The sequence below is a fragment of the Pleurodeles waltl genome, chromosome 12 (assembly GCF_031143425.1).
Source record: "Pleurodeles waltl isolate 20211129_DDA chromosome 12, aPleWal1.hap1.20221129, whole genome shotgun sequence".
NCBI classification, from domain to species: Eukaryota; Metazoa; Chordata; class Amphibia; order Caudata; family Salamandridae; genus Pleurodeles; species Pleurodeles waltl.
This window is the reverse complement of record NC_090451.1, coordinates 359729433-359745600: the sequence shown is the minus strand read 5'-3', so window position 1 is coordinate 359745600 and position 16168 is coordinate 359729433. Positions and strand designations below refer to the sequence as shown.

Sequence of the window (16168 nt, the reverse complement as noted above, 5' to 3'; positions counted from 1 at the left end):
GGGAGGGGGTGGCGGTATGGCCATTCCCCCACCCTCTTATTTTGAAGAAAAAAAAATCTTCCCTGGTCTCTGGTGGGCTTTCTGCCCCCGCTTGGGGGCAGATGGGCCTTCCAAAAATAGGCCGATCTACTCCCAATGGGGGCAGATATGGCCAACAGTAATGTGCCCCCATGGGGAGCGACCCTTGCCCAAGGGGATGCCCCCCCAAACAAAACACACACATACACACACACCAATCTCTGGTGCCTAAGTGGTTTCTGCCCTCCCTCCCCCACCCCAGGGCAGATCAACCTAACAGAAATAGGCCGATCTGCCCCCAAGGGGAGCAGAAATGGCCTAAAATAAATGTGTGTCCCCCCCAAGGGTCGCTCCCTTTGTGTGAAATTGGCGCAAATAAAATCCCTGGTGCCTAGTGGTTTCTGCCCCCATGGAGGGCAGAAATGGCCTAAAATACATTTCCCCCCCATGGGAGCAACCTTTGCCTAAGGAGTCGCTCCCCCATGTGAAACTGACAAAAAAAAAAAAAATCCCTGGTTTCTAGTGGTTTCTGCCCCCCTCGGGGCAGATTGACCTAATAAAAATAGGCCGATCTGCCCCCAAGGGGGGCAGAAATGCCCTAATGACAATTTGCCCCCAGGGGAGTGACCCTTGCCTAAGGGGTCGCTCCCCACATATAAAAAAAAATATATATATCCCTGGTGTGTAGGGGTTTTTATTTTGACCCCCTGGGGAGCAGCCTTGCCCAAGGGGCCACTCCCCTTACGTATACATATTTAAAAAAATCCCTGGTGTCCAGTGGCATTTCTGCCCCCCTTGGGGGCAGATTAACCTAACACAAATCAGCTGATCTGCCCCTAAAAGGGGGGGGGGCACAAATGGCCTAAAGACAATTTGGCCCCCAGGGGAGCCTAAGGGGTCGCTCCCCACATGTAAAAAATAATATATAAAAAAAAAATATATATATATATATATCCCTGGTGTCTAGGGGTTTCTGCCCCCCCAGGGGCAGATCAGCCTAATTAGATTAGGCCGATCTGCCCCGTGGGGGGGGGCAGTAATGGCTGTAAATATATTGGCCCCCTGGGGAGCGCCCCTTGCCCCAGGCGAGGGTGGAAGGGGAAGCGATTCTCCTTCCATCCCTGCCCAGAGGAGGGGGTGCTTGGCCATAGAGGGAGCGCTAGCGCTCCCCCCGGAGGCCGATAGCAGGATGAGCTGGTCTCGTCCTCGGCACCGGGCAACCGTTGCCGAGGGCCAGACCAGTTTGTCCTGGGCACCCAAGCAGTTGAAAGGTTTGACATGCGCTGGTGTGTTTTACATGTCCTGATAGTGAAATACTGCTAAATTTGTTTTTCACTATTGCAAGGCATATCACTCCCATGGATTAACATGGGGATTGCCTTGAAATACCTTTTATGTGTCATTTCCGATTAGGAGCAGATAGAGTTATGGCGCTTGGGGTCTCTGATCTCACAATTTGAAATTACATCTTTTGGTGAAGTTTGTTTTTGATTTGTAAATTTGAAAATGCCACTTTTAGAAAGTGGGCATTTTCTTGCTTAACCTTTCTGTGCCTATGCCTCTCTTTTGAATACACGTCTGGGTCAGGATGACAGTTGGGCTGTTTGTGCATTCACTCTAGACAGTCACACAAAGGCAGCTGAGTTGTGCCCGGCGTATCCTTATGGCCCACCTCCTGGCTGGTGGGCCTTCCTGAGCTAGAGTGATGGGAGGAGCTGACACTTGTACCTGAATCGAGCTGTGCCTGTCCCCACACAAAGCAGTCTCCAATCCCCTGGAGTGTGTCTGGGGCCAGGCCAGGGAAAGGCAGGTGATTGTGCACTACAAACTACAAAGACTTTTCTTTGACGTTTGCCTACTTCAAAAACATAAATGGGTAAGTACTGGACCCCTGACACCACATAGAATCCTTCTGGACTGAGGAAATTCTCCCAGGAAGAAGAGCTGGATGATGTGCCACTCTGCCTGTTGCTTTGCTGTGCCGGCCTGCTGCTTCTGTCCTGGAAGTGAAAGGACTGGACTTGGCTTTCTCCATCCTGCTTCCAAAAAATCTCCAAGGGCTTGGACTGAGCTTGCCTCCTGTTAGAAGTCTCAGGGACATCAGAGACCTCATCTGCCAGCACCTGGGCTCTCGTTCTAAGAGTCCTGACTTGCCAAGTGTTGCCAAATCCAATTCCTGGGCCCTTGGGAGTGAGTTCTGATGCAGCAAGGAAGAAAGTTGTGCATTGAGTTCCAGAACGACTTTGGGACTGGTGCAGCTCTCTGACGTGGTGCCGCTTCCTGCACCAGAGCTGCTGTCTCTGCTGAGTGCAATGACCGCGACCTACAACGCAGGCCCGACGCTGGTGCACGCCTCTGTAGTTCCGCCACAGCATGAGTCCAGAGTGCCTTACCACCAATGTCTGTGGCACCTGACTCCGCCTCAGCACTTGTGGCCTTGTGGTGTGATTGTGACACCGGGAAGTCAAGGCCTAGCGTCTTGATCTGCTGGATTTATGGAGCCCACCTTGTTGTAAGGAACCACCGCCTTGCCACCAACACTGTATAACCTCCTCTGCAAACATAAGGAACTGATGCCTCACCTCCCCTGCCTACCACTAAGGAAACATCGCCCTCCTCCTTAGTATCGAAATCACACATTGCTCGGTTTGCAACAGGTTCACCTCATCAAGCTATGACATGCAAACTTGATTGCAGAACCACGGTGTGTAATCACATGAACCTTATGACATCAGCACTCAAAAACCTACTTCTGACAACTGAAATTAAAAAACAATACATGTGGGAAGATCACCCAGTCTATTTCTCAGTAAATTACTCATCAGACAGAAGAACTTTATCTCTCTATGTCCCTGACTGCAACAGTAGGGCATCAGATATGGTCTGCTGGATCCTGCTCGCATGATCATTCCTCTAGATGGGAAAACCAGGCAATTTTTAGACCCAGAAGAACTGGAGACTTGTCTGGACTACCTTGATGACTCGACAGTGGACACCACTGCATTGCAACATTCACCTATCAAGTCATCTAACAGAGATCCCTACTTGAATCCACAAAGGATACCTACTAAGAAGATGGGGTCAAGGGAGCACCTACAGCAGGAATCCGATCAAGCTGCACTACATCCATGTGTGGAATTATTAAATAGAGACAGTGATAAGTCTGTTCACCCCGAAACCATTCCTAAACGATAACACACCAAGCAGAAGTCATTAATTATTCAGCTTTATCATGCCCAACCTCAGCCAGGGTTTTAGCCTCCCCTGTGATGTACTTTCCGTTTTGACTTTTATGAGTGCTTTGATAACTGTGCTCATGAGCTGGAGTCACCACTCAAATTTATCATTTAGTCGCAAGTCTAATGTCTCTGCCCTTTGGTATTAGGAGAACTTCGACTGATACACAATGAAAGGATTTGTCTACTATCAGTTTGCAGCTTTTAGCATTTCTTGGTGGCTCCTCATATGAAGCTGCGTAGGACCGTGGATATCTGCTTTCCCTGGATTGCCCCAGAACAACAAGATACATTTGAGGTCTCCTGCAAATACATATATGATTTATAGTTTGGTTATACCCCTCCTATTTGCCATAGAGATGTTTATGTTTAGCAGGTCTTGGTGCAAGCAGTGTTAAGTAGCACTAAAGTTAACTTGTGACACACATGTAATTGACCCCTGTCTGCTGAAGCGGATTTGCCGGCACATATGACCCCCGGTTAATACCCCTCTTTCCCAGGTAGGCTTAGCTGAAGCAACCCAGTTTTAACAGTAACCTCCTGTGTAAAAGCATGGGCCACAATTCACACAGCTTTTTTAGTGAGTTATTAGGTCTCCTCTCACTCAACTGATTGTCTCACGCCTTTTGGCTTGACACGCTTTCAACCCTTCTTTTGTCTTTCCTTCTGTTTTTTCTCCTTTACTTCCCTCAAACAGAATCCCTAGTCACACTTTCTAATTGGCATAAACACCCTTTTACCTTGTGGTTCATATAACGCCTACTGCTAATTCCATTTTTGCTTTGTTACTTTGAATGGTAATTGATTGTCTCGTGTTATAAAGCGGGAACATGTTTTAGTGTTTAGTTAAAAAAAATAACTCGTATAGCGCTCGTTCAAGAGACTAATTTGTCTCTAGAGGAATATAAGAAGCTCAGGAGCATTGGGTGGGTATGTTGTTGAGCAGGACAGTAGAGTCCGAGGGCGATTCTTTGCCGTTGTGGAATTGCTCATGGTGATTCTTATCAATAACTAAATTACCATTATGGTGTTTTGAAAATGGACGGATGGGGAGGGTCTTTGTAAAATGGAAAATTGTATACAAGATAGTGAAAATTGGATCGACATATGCCTGAATATCTATAAAGAATATTTTTTTGAACCAGTATGGCAGCTATTAGTGGAATTAGCCCTACAACAGTAAAGATTGGAACCGAGCCCTAGTTCCCATATTGGACAGATCTAGAAACACGGGGTCCCATAACCACACAGACAGAGCACTGGTGAAAGACATGATGAGCTGTCATAATCTATTGGACATATGGCGCCCACTCCACCCTGTGGATAGGGAATATACTTTTCATTCCTGTCCTCATGGCTGTTTACATCTTCGGTATGTTGCCTCTCCAAGTTCCTAACCACTTCTGACACATATCGGCTCAGATACTAAATCCTACATATGGAATGTGCGTTAATTATCGCTGACAACAGCTTAGTAATGGTCGCACACACCTGCATTTGGGTTTAGGATTTCACATGTTATCATACAGTGTAGCATAACAGCGGTAGCATTTGATATGTAATGTGCAAAGCTGTAAAGCGGCACCCCTTTGGGTCGCATTAGAATGTGATCTTTTGAAATGGCTGTCCCAGTCTGGGTGAGAGAAAAAATACTGTCCACTACAGAGGTCTGTATTATTAGGACAGCATTAGTAGTGTGGAAGACAGTATGAAAGATGCTAGGAATTCGTTCCTTCATTCATCAAAAGGGGCCCATATGGCATTTTACATCAGCACAGAAAGGTAACAGGCCGGTATCCTGGCACTTCTGGCAAATGAGTGGCTTTAAGTTTGTATGTCATCTGTACTGAAAAGTCCATATCAAGTCATTTCCTGATCTCAGATCATTGAACTGAAAGTGACTAATCATTGGAAGCTTCAGCTGCTAGTACACTGGTTTTGGACAGCTGTGGAAATACCCCTAGCTGATCTACTAGATACACCAATAGCAAAATATTTAAGAACGTGGATCTACACAGGGAGATGGATTTGGAATATGGAGTTATAAAATCTCACCATTCATGGCCGAACTTCCACTTATCTAGACATTCCTGGCAGACCATTCCGGAAAGCTGGAAAGAGAATATACACTACAGGACTCAACATCCCTAGTGCATGTTCATGATAGGCTTAGAGAATTTCAAAATCCTTAATGACTGGCACGGGACACTTTGCAAAATGAAAAGAGCAAAACTATATGCCTGTGACCAATGTTGCCGATCAGTGGCAGACTGTTGCAATCTATATCAAGTCCTGTGTGCCTGCTCAGTTTTAACCACCCACTGGGATGCAGTTTGAAGTCAATTACAACCCTGCTGTATGGTCACAAGATCATCCTCTTAATGCTTGGCTAACTTTCACAATCTTTCTGGCATAAATGATATGAATGTCAATGTCAATAGATGGTTGGCTACCTTATGTATCCTATGACACTGGAGGAAAGTGACCACCACAAAGCACAACAAATGGTTGTTTGAACTTTGCAAAATTGCACGCACGTTGTGAGAGGGTAACACAGAAAGTTAATGATAAGTGTTTGACCTGATCTGGGGTGCCATTCTCAAGCATTAACTGGGAAATTATTTTTATGCCTCCCAAATGGGATCTTTGGTTGCAGCAGAGTCTGTGGCCCACATGTACATAATAAGGAGACAAAGTCCTGTATTTGGGATCCATATTGATCCAGTTGTATTTCTGCAGCACTCCTAGAACTGTGTTCATTGAGCTGCAATTACTTCTTATATGCCCATTTGCTGCTCCTTCCTCCCTTTCACACACCCTCCATTTAGTTTCATATTTGGAATTGCCGGTGGTTCCAGAGATGGTATTTAAGGACACAATTAGGCCTGAATGCATTTATGAGCTTATAATGTGTTATACTGTTCTTTGCTATTCGTCATTGTTTCAGTTGATGTTACTTTAGCAATCTGCAGCTACTTGATTCCACAATTTGGTGTGGTATTAGCCAGTGTTAGGACATATAGGCCCTCATTATGACATTGGCGGCAAATGCCACCTACCGCCACAGCGACAGCTGTCAACATACCGTCGCCATGGCAACCGACCGTCCACGGCATTAAGACCGTAGACGGAATTCTGCCAGACGGCTGGCGGAATTCCGTCTACGTTCATGGCAGCAGACAGCGGTAAGGTGGCGCTGTTGCCAGCAGCAGCGCCACACCAGCAAAACACCGCCTACCGTATCATGTTCCATGATATGGCCTGGCAGTGTTTTGCTAGTGGGCGCTGCCGCTGGCTGCAGCGCTGCATACCGTCTCCTGCTGGAGGACCCCCTGCAAGCAGGTAAGTCGGGTTCTCCGACAGGAGAGGGGGGTGTGTGACTGTGTGTGAATGCGTGCATGTGTGTGTAATGCGTGTGTGCATGAGTGGATGTGAGTGTACGTGCATGTTGTGTCATGAGATTGCATGTGTGCCTGAATGTATGTTCGTGAGTGTTGCTGTGAGTGTGTATGAATGTGTGTATGGGTGTGTATGTATGTGCGTGTATGGGTGTAAATGTGTGGGGGTGCGGAAGGAGGAGGGTGGAGGAGGACTCTGGGTGTGGAGGAGACCCCTATCAAAAGCCTACTGCCATGGTTTCAGTGGTGGTACAGAAACCACCGAAACCATGGCGATGGGCGTGGTCAAAATGCCATGGGCGGCCAAGTGACGGCCGCCTGGCTGGAGACTGTGGTCTCCAGCCCAGCGGTCGTTACCGCCGTGGCGGTCGGTGTGTTGACTTTGTGGTTTGGCTTTGGCCAAACTACCAATGTCATGATAGTGGAGGTAGCTATCGCCAGCCTGTTGGCGGTAATGTCTCCACTATACCACTGACCGCTGGGGTCGTAATGACCCCCAAAGTCTTTTCCCCTAACAATTCTTTCACCTCTTAAACCATCCTCCCCCTTCTTACCTAAGCTGTTGCCCCTCCCCTTTACCTGTCCTTTCTCCTCTTTACAGGTTTATCATTCTACCTTGACTTGATTTTCATTGGAAAGAGCGCACAATTATTCTGTTTTGCTGTTTTTTAATTGGTGAAATAACAATAGGGCTCAAAATTGATCATTGTTTATTCTTCTCAGCTTTCATTGATGCACAATACTGTTATCTACATTGGAATTAGGTAACCCAGTTTTCCATAAAAATAAAAACAAACAAAGCAAGTCGGCCACAGGATCCCCCAGAATCAGACGATCTTTTTTGCGCCGTTCAGTTATTGTGAACCGAAACACAGTACCAAGTTCTCTGTCTGTGCCCCAAGCTACGGTGACATCATGGGATCAAACCAGTCTCTGCTTCAAGGCGGGATGCTGCAGACTAGTTGTCAAGGTCTTTCTCCCTAGGCATGCTTCATGGGACTGTGCTTGATTTGATCTGTGGCTTCAAAGACTTGCTTTGTAGAAGCAAACCAAAGTAATTTTTGCTTTTAGTCCCACTGTAACTTGGCAGGTACAACTACCAGACTCCTCTGTCTCCATGGTAGGATCCAGGACCTACTCTGTACGGGTGGTAGTTAAAATGGAGGCACCTCCAAGTCTGTGAGTGGAGAATCTTGCCACAAACAAATATGAAACACTGACTCCCCCAGTTTTTGGAAACCACTTACTTCCAAAACTACAAATGCACAAAAAGAAAGGAGCCACCAAGCTGATCCCTCACATCACCCAAATGCAGTATTCTTGTTGGGTGGTCGCTCTGCCAGATGTGCACCTTACCCAGTAGCATATCACCCCACTATACAGCCTGCTAAGCTATACCTTGGAGGAGTTAAGGGCTGTCTCCCTGGTGCAACCACAGGACTCTTAACAGTATTTCATGTACTGACAACCTATCCCCTCAAGTCCCGTGTGGATTCTTACCAAGCCCCACACCTCTGGAAAAATATACTTTTGCAATAGACTGGTCAGATGTATTGTCTCCACCTGAAGAAGACCATATGGATGTGGAATTGCCAAACTTCTCCCAGCTCCCCTTGGATCCTATTGCAGGTTTTGCCTTAAAGCGTTTATTCTTTCCTATGTGCTCTGGTGTGATGCTAAAGACAAGGGTGTCCTCTCTGAACACTGACCTTGCTATTCTAGTGTGCCTTCCGCTATCTGTGGGTCAGCTGCTGGTAATCCTAGTACAGCTCCTGAGCCCAAGGACCAGTATCAGACAACCTTTTCCCTGTCTGAACTAGCTCTGCAAAATCACCTAGTTTCTGGTTTGCAGTAATCTCCTAAACTCATTGATTGGGAACCCAGTGATTGGCACTGCTGGTCTCCTCCTTGCAATAATTGATGCTTAGGAAGTTCTGACACCAACCTGAGAATGTTACCTGGGTCCCGGAAACCTCAGTCTGAGCAGAAATTATCATGCAGTTATGGCTGTGCTTTAGACCTGCTGACCATTTAGGTCCCTCCACGCCCACTATAACATTGGGGGTTTTATACTCTGGTGGTCAAATCAACCGTTCACTGAAGCCTATCCTGGCCATTGCTTCTCAGGACTTCAAACATGTTTAGGTAATCTGGTATATGTTCTCGGAGCCCATAGTCTCTGCGCCACAAGTACCATGCTCTTAAAGACACACAAGTATTTGTCCCTGGAAATGTGTCAGTCAAATCTGTTGTGATGCTATCCAGTTCTTTCAAGGGCAAGGCTTTGTCTTGTGATATTTGGGAAGAAAATGTACCAGAAAGGACTGTCTCTTCCTCAGACAGTCCAGTGCATTTATGGAAAGTTCTACAGCTACACTTCAGTTGTCTCAAAATGGAGTACATGCTGAGACAAGGAGGCTGCAAAACAAAAGCTGTGTAAGGGCTGGAAATTCATTGATACTACAGTAACAATCATGTATTCTGGTATGTCCACATGCCAGCAGTTTCCTTAATTATTCAGCCCTTAAGACAACTTTGAATGAAAAAGTTATACTTCTGTCTTTTAATCTGCAGAAAGCGACTGACTAAGATCAGCAGCATTACATAATGGTGATGCCTTCCTCTTGCAATTAGCAAAGTCCTTCCTGACTTTTAAGGCCATGTCAGGATTCTTCTACTTAGGTCCTACTCTTCATTTGAAGAGCGGATGCTTTAGGATGAAGAATAAGCCTGTTTCTCTAGTTTCAAAAGAGGTCAGGTAACGAAAAAGACTTCTCTGAGAGCCCGTTGTCATACTGACCCCCCCCCAAGGCGACACACTGCATTATTCTCAGGTAACCACCACTGGGCGGTGAAGAAGCTGAACACACTCTGCCCCAATCAATGTTCGCAAAACCTCTAAAGGAGGTCAGGAGACTCCTTTATTTGGATCTATAAAACTCATCCTTCCTACTCAAAAGTCACACAGGGTTACTACGTCCTTATAAGGAGAATAAACACACACCAGTTAGTAGCTTAAAATAAAAGCTTTGTCTTAAATCCTGTCAGCAGCTCAAAAAATGACTGGCTTCTTTTCATGTACATGTACTTGGTCTGCTGAAAATACAGCACGAATTTCTTTCTTACTGTGGTATACCAAATACTATCAGTACCTGGTATGTCATGGAATTGCAGTTCTTCTCACTGCGTCTCTATGACAATCCTGACTTCGGTGGTGGCTTTTTGTGGCTGAAAAAGTGACCGCCTGCCCCAGCTGGATAGTTTTTCATCAGATCATCGTCAAAGGAGGCAACTGAGTCTGTGCCTCATGACCCTATACAGTTATTGGTTCTCACTGAACTATCCCAGATTCTCCCCTGTGCCATCCAAAAGAATAAATGCCATTGTGGCAGTTGTGGACACTATTTGTGTTTTTTTTGTTTTACCCTACAATGGCCTTTACCCAAAATGGTGGACCACTTCCTGACCATTGAAGCAGTGCACCATGTCTGGTCAGTCCAGAAACATCCTGGGATTACAGGCCTTTTGCGTAGGCGTGGTACCCCATACCAAGCTCTATGTGCAGTTCTTACAATGTCACCTGCAGAGTATTGTGGGCAGTGATTAAATGACCTCTTCAGCATTATTAAAACAGTAGGATGGGGCACACTTTCCCCACCTTTTAGCTGGGTGTCCTTTGTGTCGCTCATACATGCCTCCCTTTTGACTCATATTAAAAATCAGGGCAAGGACAGATCATCTTGTTTCGTCATCCTATTCATTGTTGCTTGGTCTCCCAAGTCCTGTTCTTAAATCTCATCCATGTACTTCAGAAAGAACACATCCCCATACATCAGGGAAGTCTCCTGCTCTTAGTAGAGGGAGTAATACTGCATCATTTCTTCTCATTAGTCTACTTGGGGGCGACCTGGGCATCATGTTGGCAGGATTTCCTCTAGCAAGGATTAATACGAGATTAAAAGGCTGTGATTCTGTCAGTGGACAATATGGCCATAGAACATCAACCCACTCACTTGCTTGGTGCATGATGATGTATATTTTTTGTGTTACTTTTGTAAAACAGAAGTTATTTGTGACGAAGAACTAGTTATCCTGTTTCACGGAGATGGTCATGAGCTGTAACACATTCTTAATCTAGCAAGTCTCTTGTACTTTTATGTGAACAAGGTATTAATTTATCTTGAAGAGCATACATTTTTCATCATTGACGTGAAGTGCGCTGCGACTTTTTACGTTGGACCAACGATGCCAGCTAAGTGGTTTCTGCAGAGACATTTTTCAGAGGAGCAAGAATGTGCATTGCCATTGCTTCACTCAGCCTGGAGTTCAACCTCCTTGAGGCATCCAGGCATGCTTCACCAGCTAAGGGGAATTCACTGGTATTCTTCAGATATATAATTATTGGAGGTATATGCCATATTGGTACGTGGGTTAATCCACATACATTCTGCCAACATTCTATGATCAAAACATCTGTAAATACTTTAATTATTTACTTAAAATGTTAAGATGTTTCTCGGCTAACCTACTGTTTCTGATAGCCTTTCTTTTATCCTTGTGGTATTTTTGGTTACTTGTTATATGTCCCTAAGGCATAGTGATCACGTGCACCCACTGAGTGACCTGAGTCTTATATGTTTGCCTAACGTAAGTGTTTTGTTTTTGCAATAATGATTGACTTGAACTTCGTTGGGAACTCAGAAATAATGTTCATATGAGTCATTAACAGTTTACGTAATTTATTGAGCAGTATCGCATAAACCATGATGGATGACAAAAGGCGCTGCTTGTTTTACTGTGATCTTTATTTACATTCATTAGCTGTTGTCTACATTTCCAGAATGCATTGCAGTTCATTAAGCAATACTGGAAAATGCACGGACGCCCATTGTTTCTTGTCCTAATTCGGGAGGATAATATCAGGTGCGTGTATGGCCACATATCTGAATTACTCAGCATTGATAATGTCATTTTGCAAAGCTTGTAACTGCAACATTTTTTGCCTTTGTGTAGGGGAAGCAGATTTAATCCCATTTTAGACATGTTGGCATCCTTTAAAAAAGGCACGGTTGGAGGTGTAAAGGTGCACGTCGACAGATTACAGGTATATTTGATGTGAAAATGTATGTTGTAGGTTATTTGTAAAGCTCTGAACGACACCATGAATTCATGTAAAAGCACTAGTTGGGTAGTCAAATGTTAAAATATGGTATTTGTAACTTGCCCTTTTGAAACATGCTTTTAGGATGTGTCAGAGTAAAATAGTATTTTATGCCTGGATGTGACTGTAGATAATTTAATTGATTATGCACTATGTTTATACGTGTGATATTAATTTTTTTATGCGATATGAAGGGACAAAAGTCTTAGAGATCACTCCGAGTAGCCTTTTTGTGTGAAGCATTTGCACCCCTAAGGATCATTGACTGGTTAATGCGAGAAACCAAGGCAATGTACACAGTGGACAAGGGTTGCTCTTCCCAGAAAATCCCTCCAAAGAGAGAACCCATGGTTCAAAAGAGTTTAGTTGGGTTTTTGCACTTCAAAATTGCAGTTAGATTGACAGTAGGGTAGTCCCAAAGTGCCAGTACTTTGTACTGTAAGCTAAAGCTTCCCTCCAGCTTACTGAACACCTCTTGGATAGACACCTTATTGCAGTTGCTTCCAGAATGTGGAGATCAGTGCTCCTTCACTCTAGGCTGAGGACTCGCCTAAAGTACTGCCCCTCCTGCTGCCCTTACATAAGAAGTCCAGAGACATGGACACAGCACTTATAAGCCCTCTATACTCCTCACTAGAGGCTGAAGGAGGGTTGCCTCAAGAAACTACATCTACAATAAAAGGTATGCTGAATGATGACTCTACCCAGCTAGTGCATTCACTCACTACACAATATGTTATTGGTTTTGTCCTTTATTGTTATTTAGAGCTGGAACACCTGACTAGTCTTCATGCTAGCCACATCGAGGGAGGCCTTCAGTGTCCAGTGAATAATATTCCTGCACTTGGGCTTGCAAACCGTGGTCTTTTGGTCAGATTGCAGTCTCCCTAACCCCTCCTCCCATCCCCTCCCCAGCTCTCTTTCTCCCTATCAGAACTATACCAAGTAACCTTAATCATGAAAATAGACTGATCTCCCTGGAAGTTGTAGCTACCTTTTAGGAACCCCAAGACATGTGCCATTTCACTTGCAAGTTATTGTTATGCTGTATTTTGCAATTGGTTGTCTTTCATTGCTTGTTTTTGATACTTATTGTGAATAGTAAAGACAGCCAAACGTGAGACTTAGGCCCTCATTCCGACCCTGGCGGTTTCAAACCGCCAGGGTGGAGGGCAGAGGAAGCACCGCCAACAGGCTGGCGGTGCTTCCCGGGCCATTCTGACCGCTGCGGTAAAGCCGCGGTCAGAAAAGGGGAACCGTCGGTTTCCCGCCGGTTTTCCCCTGGCCCAGGGAATCCTACATGGCGGCGCTGCTTGCAGCGCCGCCATGGGGATTCCGACCCCCTTCCCGCCAGCCTGTTCCTGGCGGTTTACACCGCCAGGAAGAGGCTGCCGGGAACGGGTGTCGTGGGGCCCCTGGGGGCCCCTGCACTGCCCATGCCACTGGCATGGGCATTGCAGGGGCCCCCTAACAGGGCCCCATGAAGATTTTCAGTGTCTGCTTTGCAGACACTGAAAATCGCGACGGGTGCCACTGCACCCGTCGCACCCCAGCAAATCCGCCGGCTCCATTCGGAGCCGGCTTCCTCTTTGCAGGGGCTTTCCCGCTGGGCCGGCGGGCGATCTTTTGGAGATCGCCCACCGGCCCAGCGGGAAAGTTGTAATGACCCCCGCGGTCATTTGACCGCGGTGCGGTCTCCGCCCGCCGGGGTTGGAATGACCCCCTAAGTAATGCAGTTTCTGCTGGAGGATTCCAGTCTTCCATTTTATAGTTACAGAATGGGTAGTGATGATGAACGGAATATGTGATTATTTCTTGACCATTTAATTGTCCAATAGCTGCATTTTGTAGGAAATTTGCTATTTACGTATGGTCTCCGCTAGTTTTTTGTCTTTCATGAACTTATGACATTTTTCTTTCACTGGTGTTATGACTGCCCCTGTGAAACTGCAGTTTAGTTCCAAAGTACATGTATTATGTTCCTAAAATTCGACTTATGAATTTACTGCCCACTCAACTGATTTATTTACCATTTCTGAAATGCCATGGTAAGTTGGCTGAGAAATTGAAGACTGAACATATATTTCGGACTAGCTGTTAGTGACTCTCCCTCTGGAGGACAATGGGCTGGCCTTTGGGAGAAGGAATGCTGAAATGGTGTCAGCAGTGACCACTTAACAGGGGTTAATTATCTGGGAGGAAGACAAAATCAGCTAGCAACTCAAAGAATAACACACTTTTGTCATCAAGATCTTAGGAATTGAAACTATTCATGACCAGAACAATCCTAGACTTTCTATCTGTGCTTTCAGCAACAAGGAAAACCACCACTGGCAGAGAGGAGGACACCTCATCTACATATGTGAGTGTATTAAGGGGATGACGGGGTTCCTGCAGGTGTAGGAAGGTTGGGCCATCTTGGATGAAGGTTAGGCCATCTTGAATGAAGGTTAGGCCATTATGTATGAAGGACTTTGAGAAGTTTGAAGTAAACCGTGAAAGGAAGGACTGAAGAGAAGGTTGAGTTTTGAAAGGACAGTTGTCAGGATTAGGTGTGGGGAATTCTCAAATCACTGGTTAGTGCACAGGATAAGACTGTTACATTACCACCACCTACTTCAAGCTTTCCTGGACCTGCAAAGAAACAACTGGAATAAAGAGGATTCTGCTTTCTGGAGAAAGAAGACTGAAAGATTCCTGACCTGGGATAGGAACTGCCCCAGAAATCCACAAAGCCAACTACAGATTATATCGCCAGCAATAATCTCAAAACTAAAAGTGATTTACAATAAGATAATAAAATATCACTCTCAAACCATTGCGAAAGATATTCCAGGCCGTTCTCTAATCTCATTACTTGCATTTGATTGGTGTTATAAACCACATAGTGCAATAGAGCATATTATTTAATTGTAAAAGTAACAAGTAAAACTTATTACATACCCAATCAACTCTTAAATAGGATCACTACTTCCACTTCACTAAAACCTCATTACCCCTGTCTTTATTAGTTCCAAACACAGTAGGGTTCCAACAGAATATAAATAAACTGTTTAGAATGTAATTTTTATTACAAATATTTATTGATTTATTTTTCTTGTATTGCAATCGACTCTCTCCTGAAGGAGTATCTTGGTGCTGTGCTGAATGGACAAGCTAAAACAGATTAAAACAGCCAAGTTTTTGACATTTTTTTAAAAAAATGTTAAATTTATGCAAGTGTGTAAGTAAAAAGGAAGTTTGTTCCAATTATATGGGGTCATGTCTGAGAAGATCTGCCCCCAAATCTAGAAGTGCCAATACGTGTGGTTTTCAGGAGCTCTTTGATAGAGTACCTTAGCTGTCTGGAGGACTGATAGTGACCAAGTTGTGAGTGCAGATAGAACGAGCCTTGTAGAGTGCTTTATGTATCAAACAGCAGAGTTTAAAAAACAACCCACTTTCTGGTAGGTAACCAGTGCAGTTTTCTTAAATGGGGGGTGGAAGAAGACTGGGCCGGAAGGTTGCAGATTAGCCAAGCAGCTGTGTTCTGCACTACATGCAACTTGTAATTTGCTGCTACTAGTAAGGAATTCCCGGCGTCTGATTAAAAGAGCATGGGCAAGGGTTTTTCTGGTGGCATCAGGGAGCCAGAGAAAATCTTTCCTTAAGAGCCTCATTGTGGCAAAACAAGTGCCACATGAGACATTAAGTTGGTCTTTCATGGAGTTTTTCACTCCTAGATGTCTCACCCCCAGCTTCGGTACAGGGGAATTACCAAGTTCCGGAGGCCACCAGTTTACCGACCATAGCTCATTGGCTTTATTGAATAGCATGATCTCAGTCTTCTCGCTGTTTAATTGTAAACAGTTTTTATTCACCAGGCAGCAATTTTCCTCATGCAGCCCGCAAATTTATCTTTCACTATCTGGATCAGGGCCAAAGGAGATGAGAAGTTGACTGTCATCTGCATATGACACAATTTCCACCCCTCATAACCTCACAATATCAGCTAATGGCACTATATAGATATTAAACAGTGTTGGGCTCAGGCACAAACCCTGAGGGACCCCTTTTTGTGTATGTTTAATTTTACACTTTAAGGACCCAAGACAGAAGTTTTGTGTGCAGTTCCCGGGAAGTCCCTGAACCACTGTAGCGCTCTATCTTGGGGACCTACCTCATGTAGTCTGCAGATTAGAATGGAAGGGAGATTGTGTTGAAGCCCGCAGATAGAGCCAGTAACACTAACATGACCGGCGTTCCAGAGAGAGCCTCATGTTATCAGTGACTGCCAGCAGTGCAGTCTTGGCGCTATGCATCTCTCTGAAGCCTGATTGAGAGGACTCTAAGATCTTATGCTCTTCAAGAAAGGA

At 45.1% G+C, this 16168-nt stretch overlaps 1 protein-coding gene across 3 annotated transcripts in view; it reads left to right on the top strand.

Moving 5' to 3' along the window:
* Positions 1-16168, top strand: part of PHKB (phosphorylase kinase regulatory subunit beta) — a 1122330-nt gene that overhangs the window by 812087 nt on the left and 294075 nt on the right. For all 3 annotated transcript variants that reach the window (XM_069216595.1, XM_069216596.1, XM_069216594.1), the window contains 2 exons: positions 11493-11575; positions 11666-11756. In XM_069216595.1, the coding sequence (XP_069072696.1) occupies positions 11493-11575; positions 11666-11756 (174 nt within the window). The remainder of the gene's footprint in view (positions 1-11492; positions 11576-11665; positions 11757-16168) is intronic.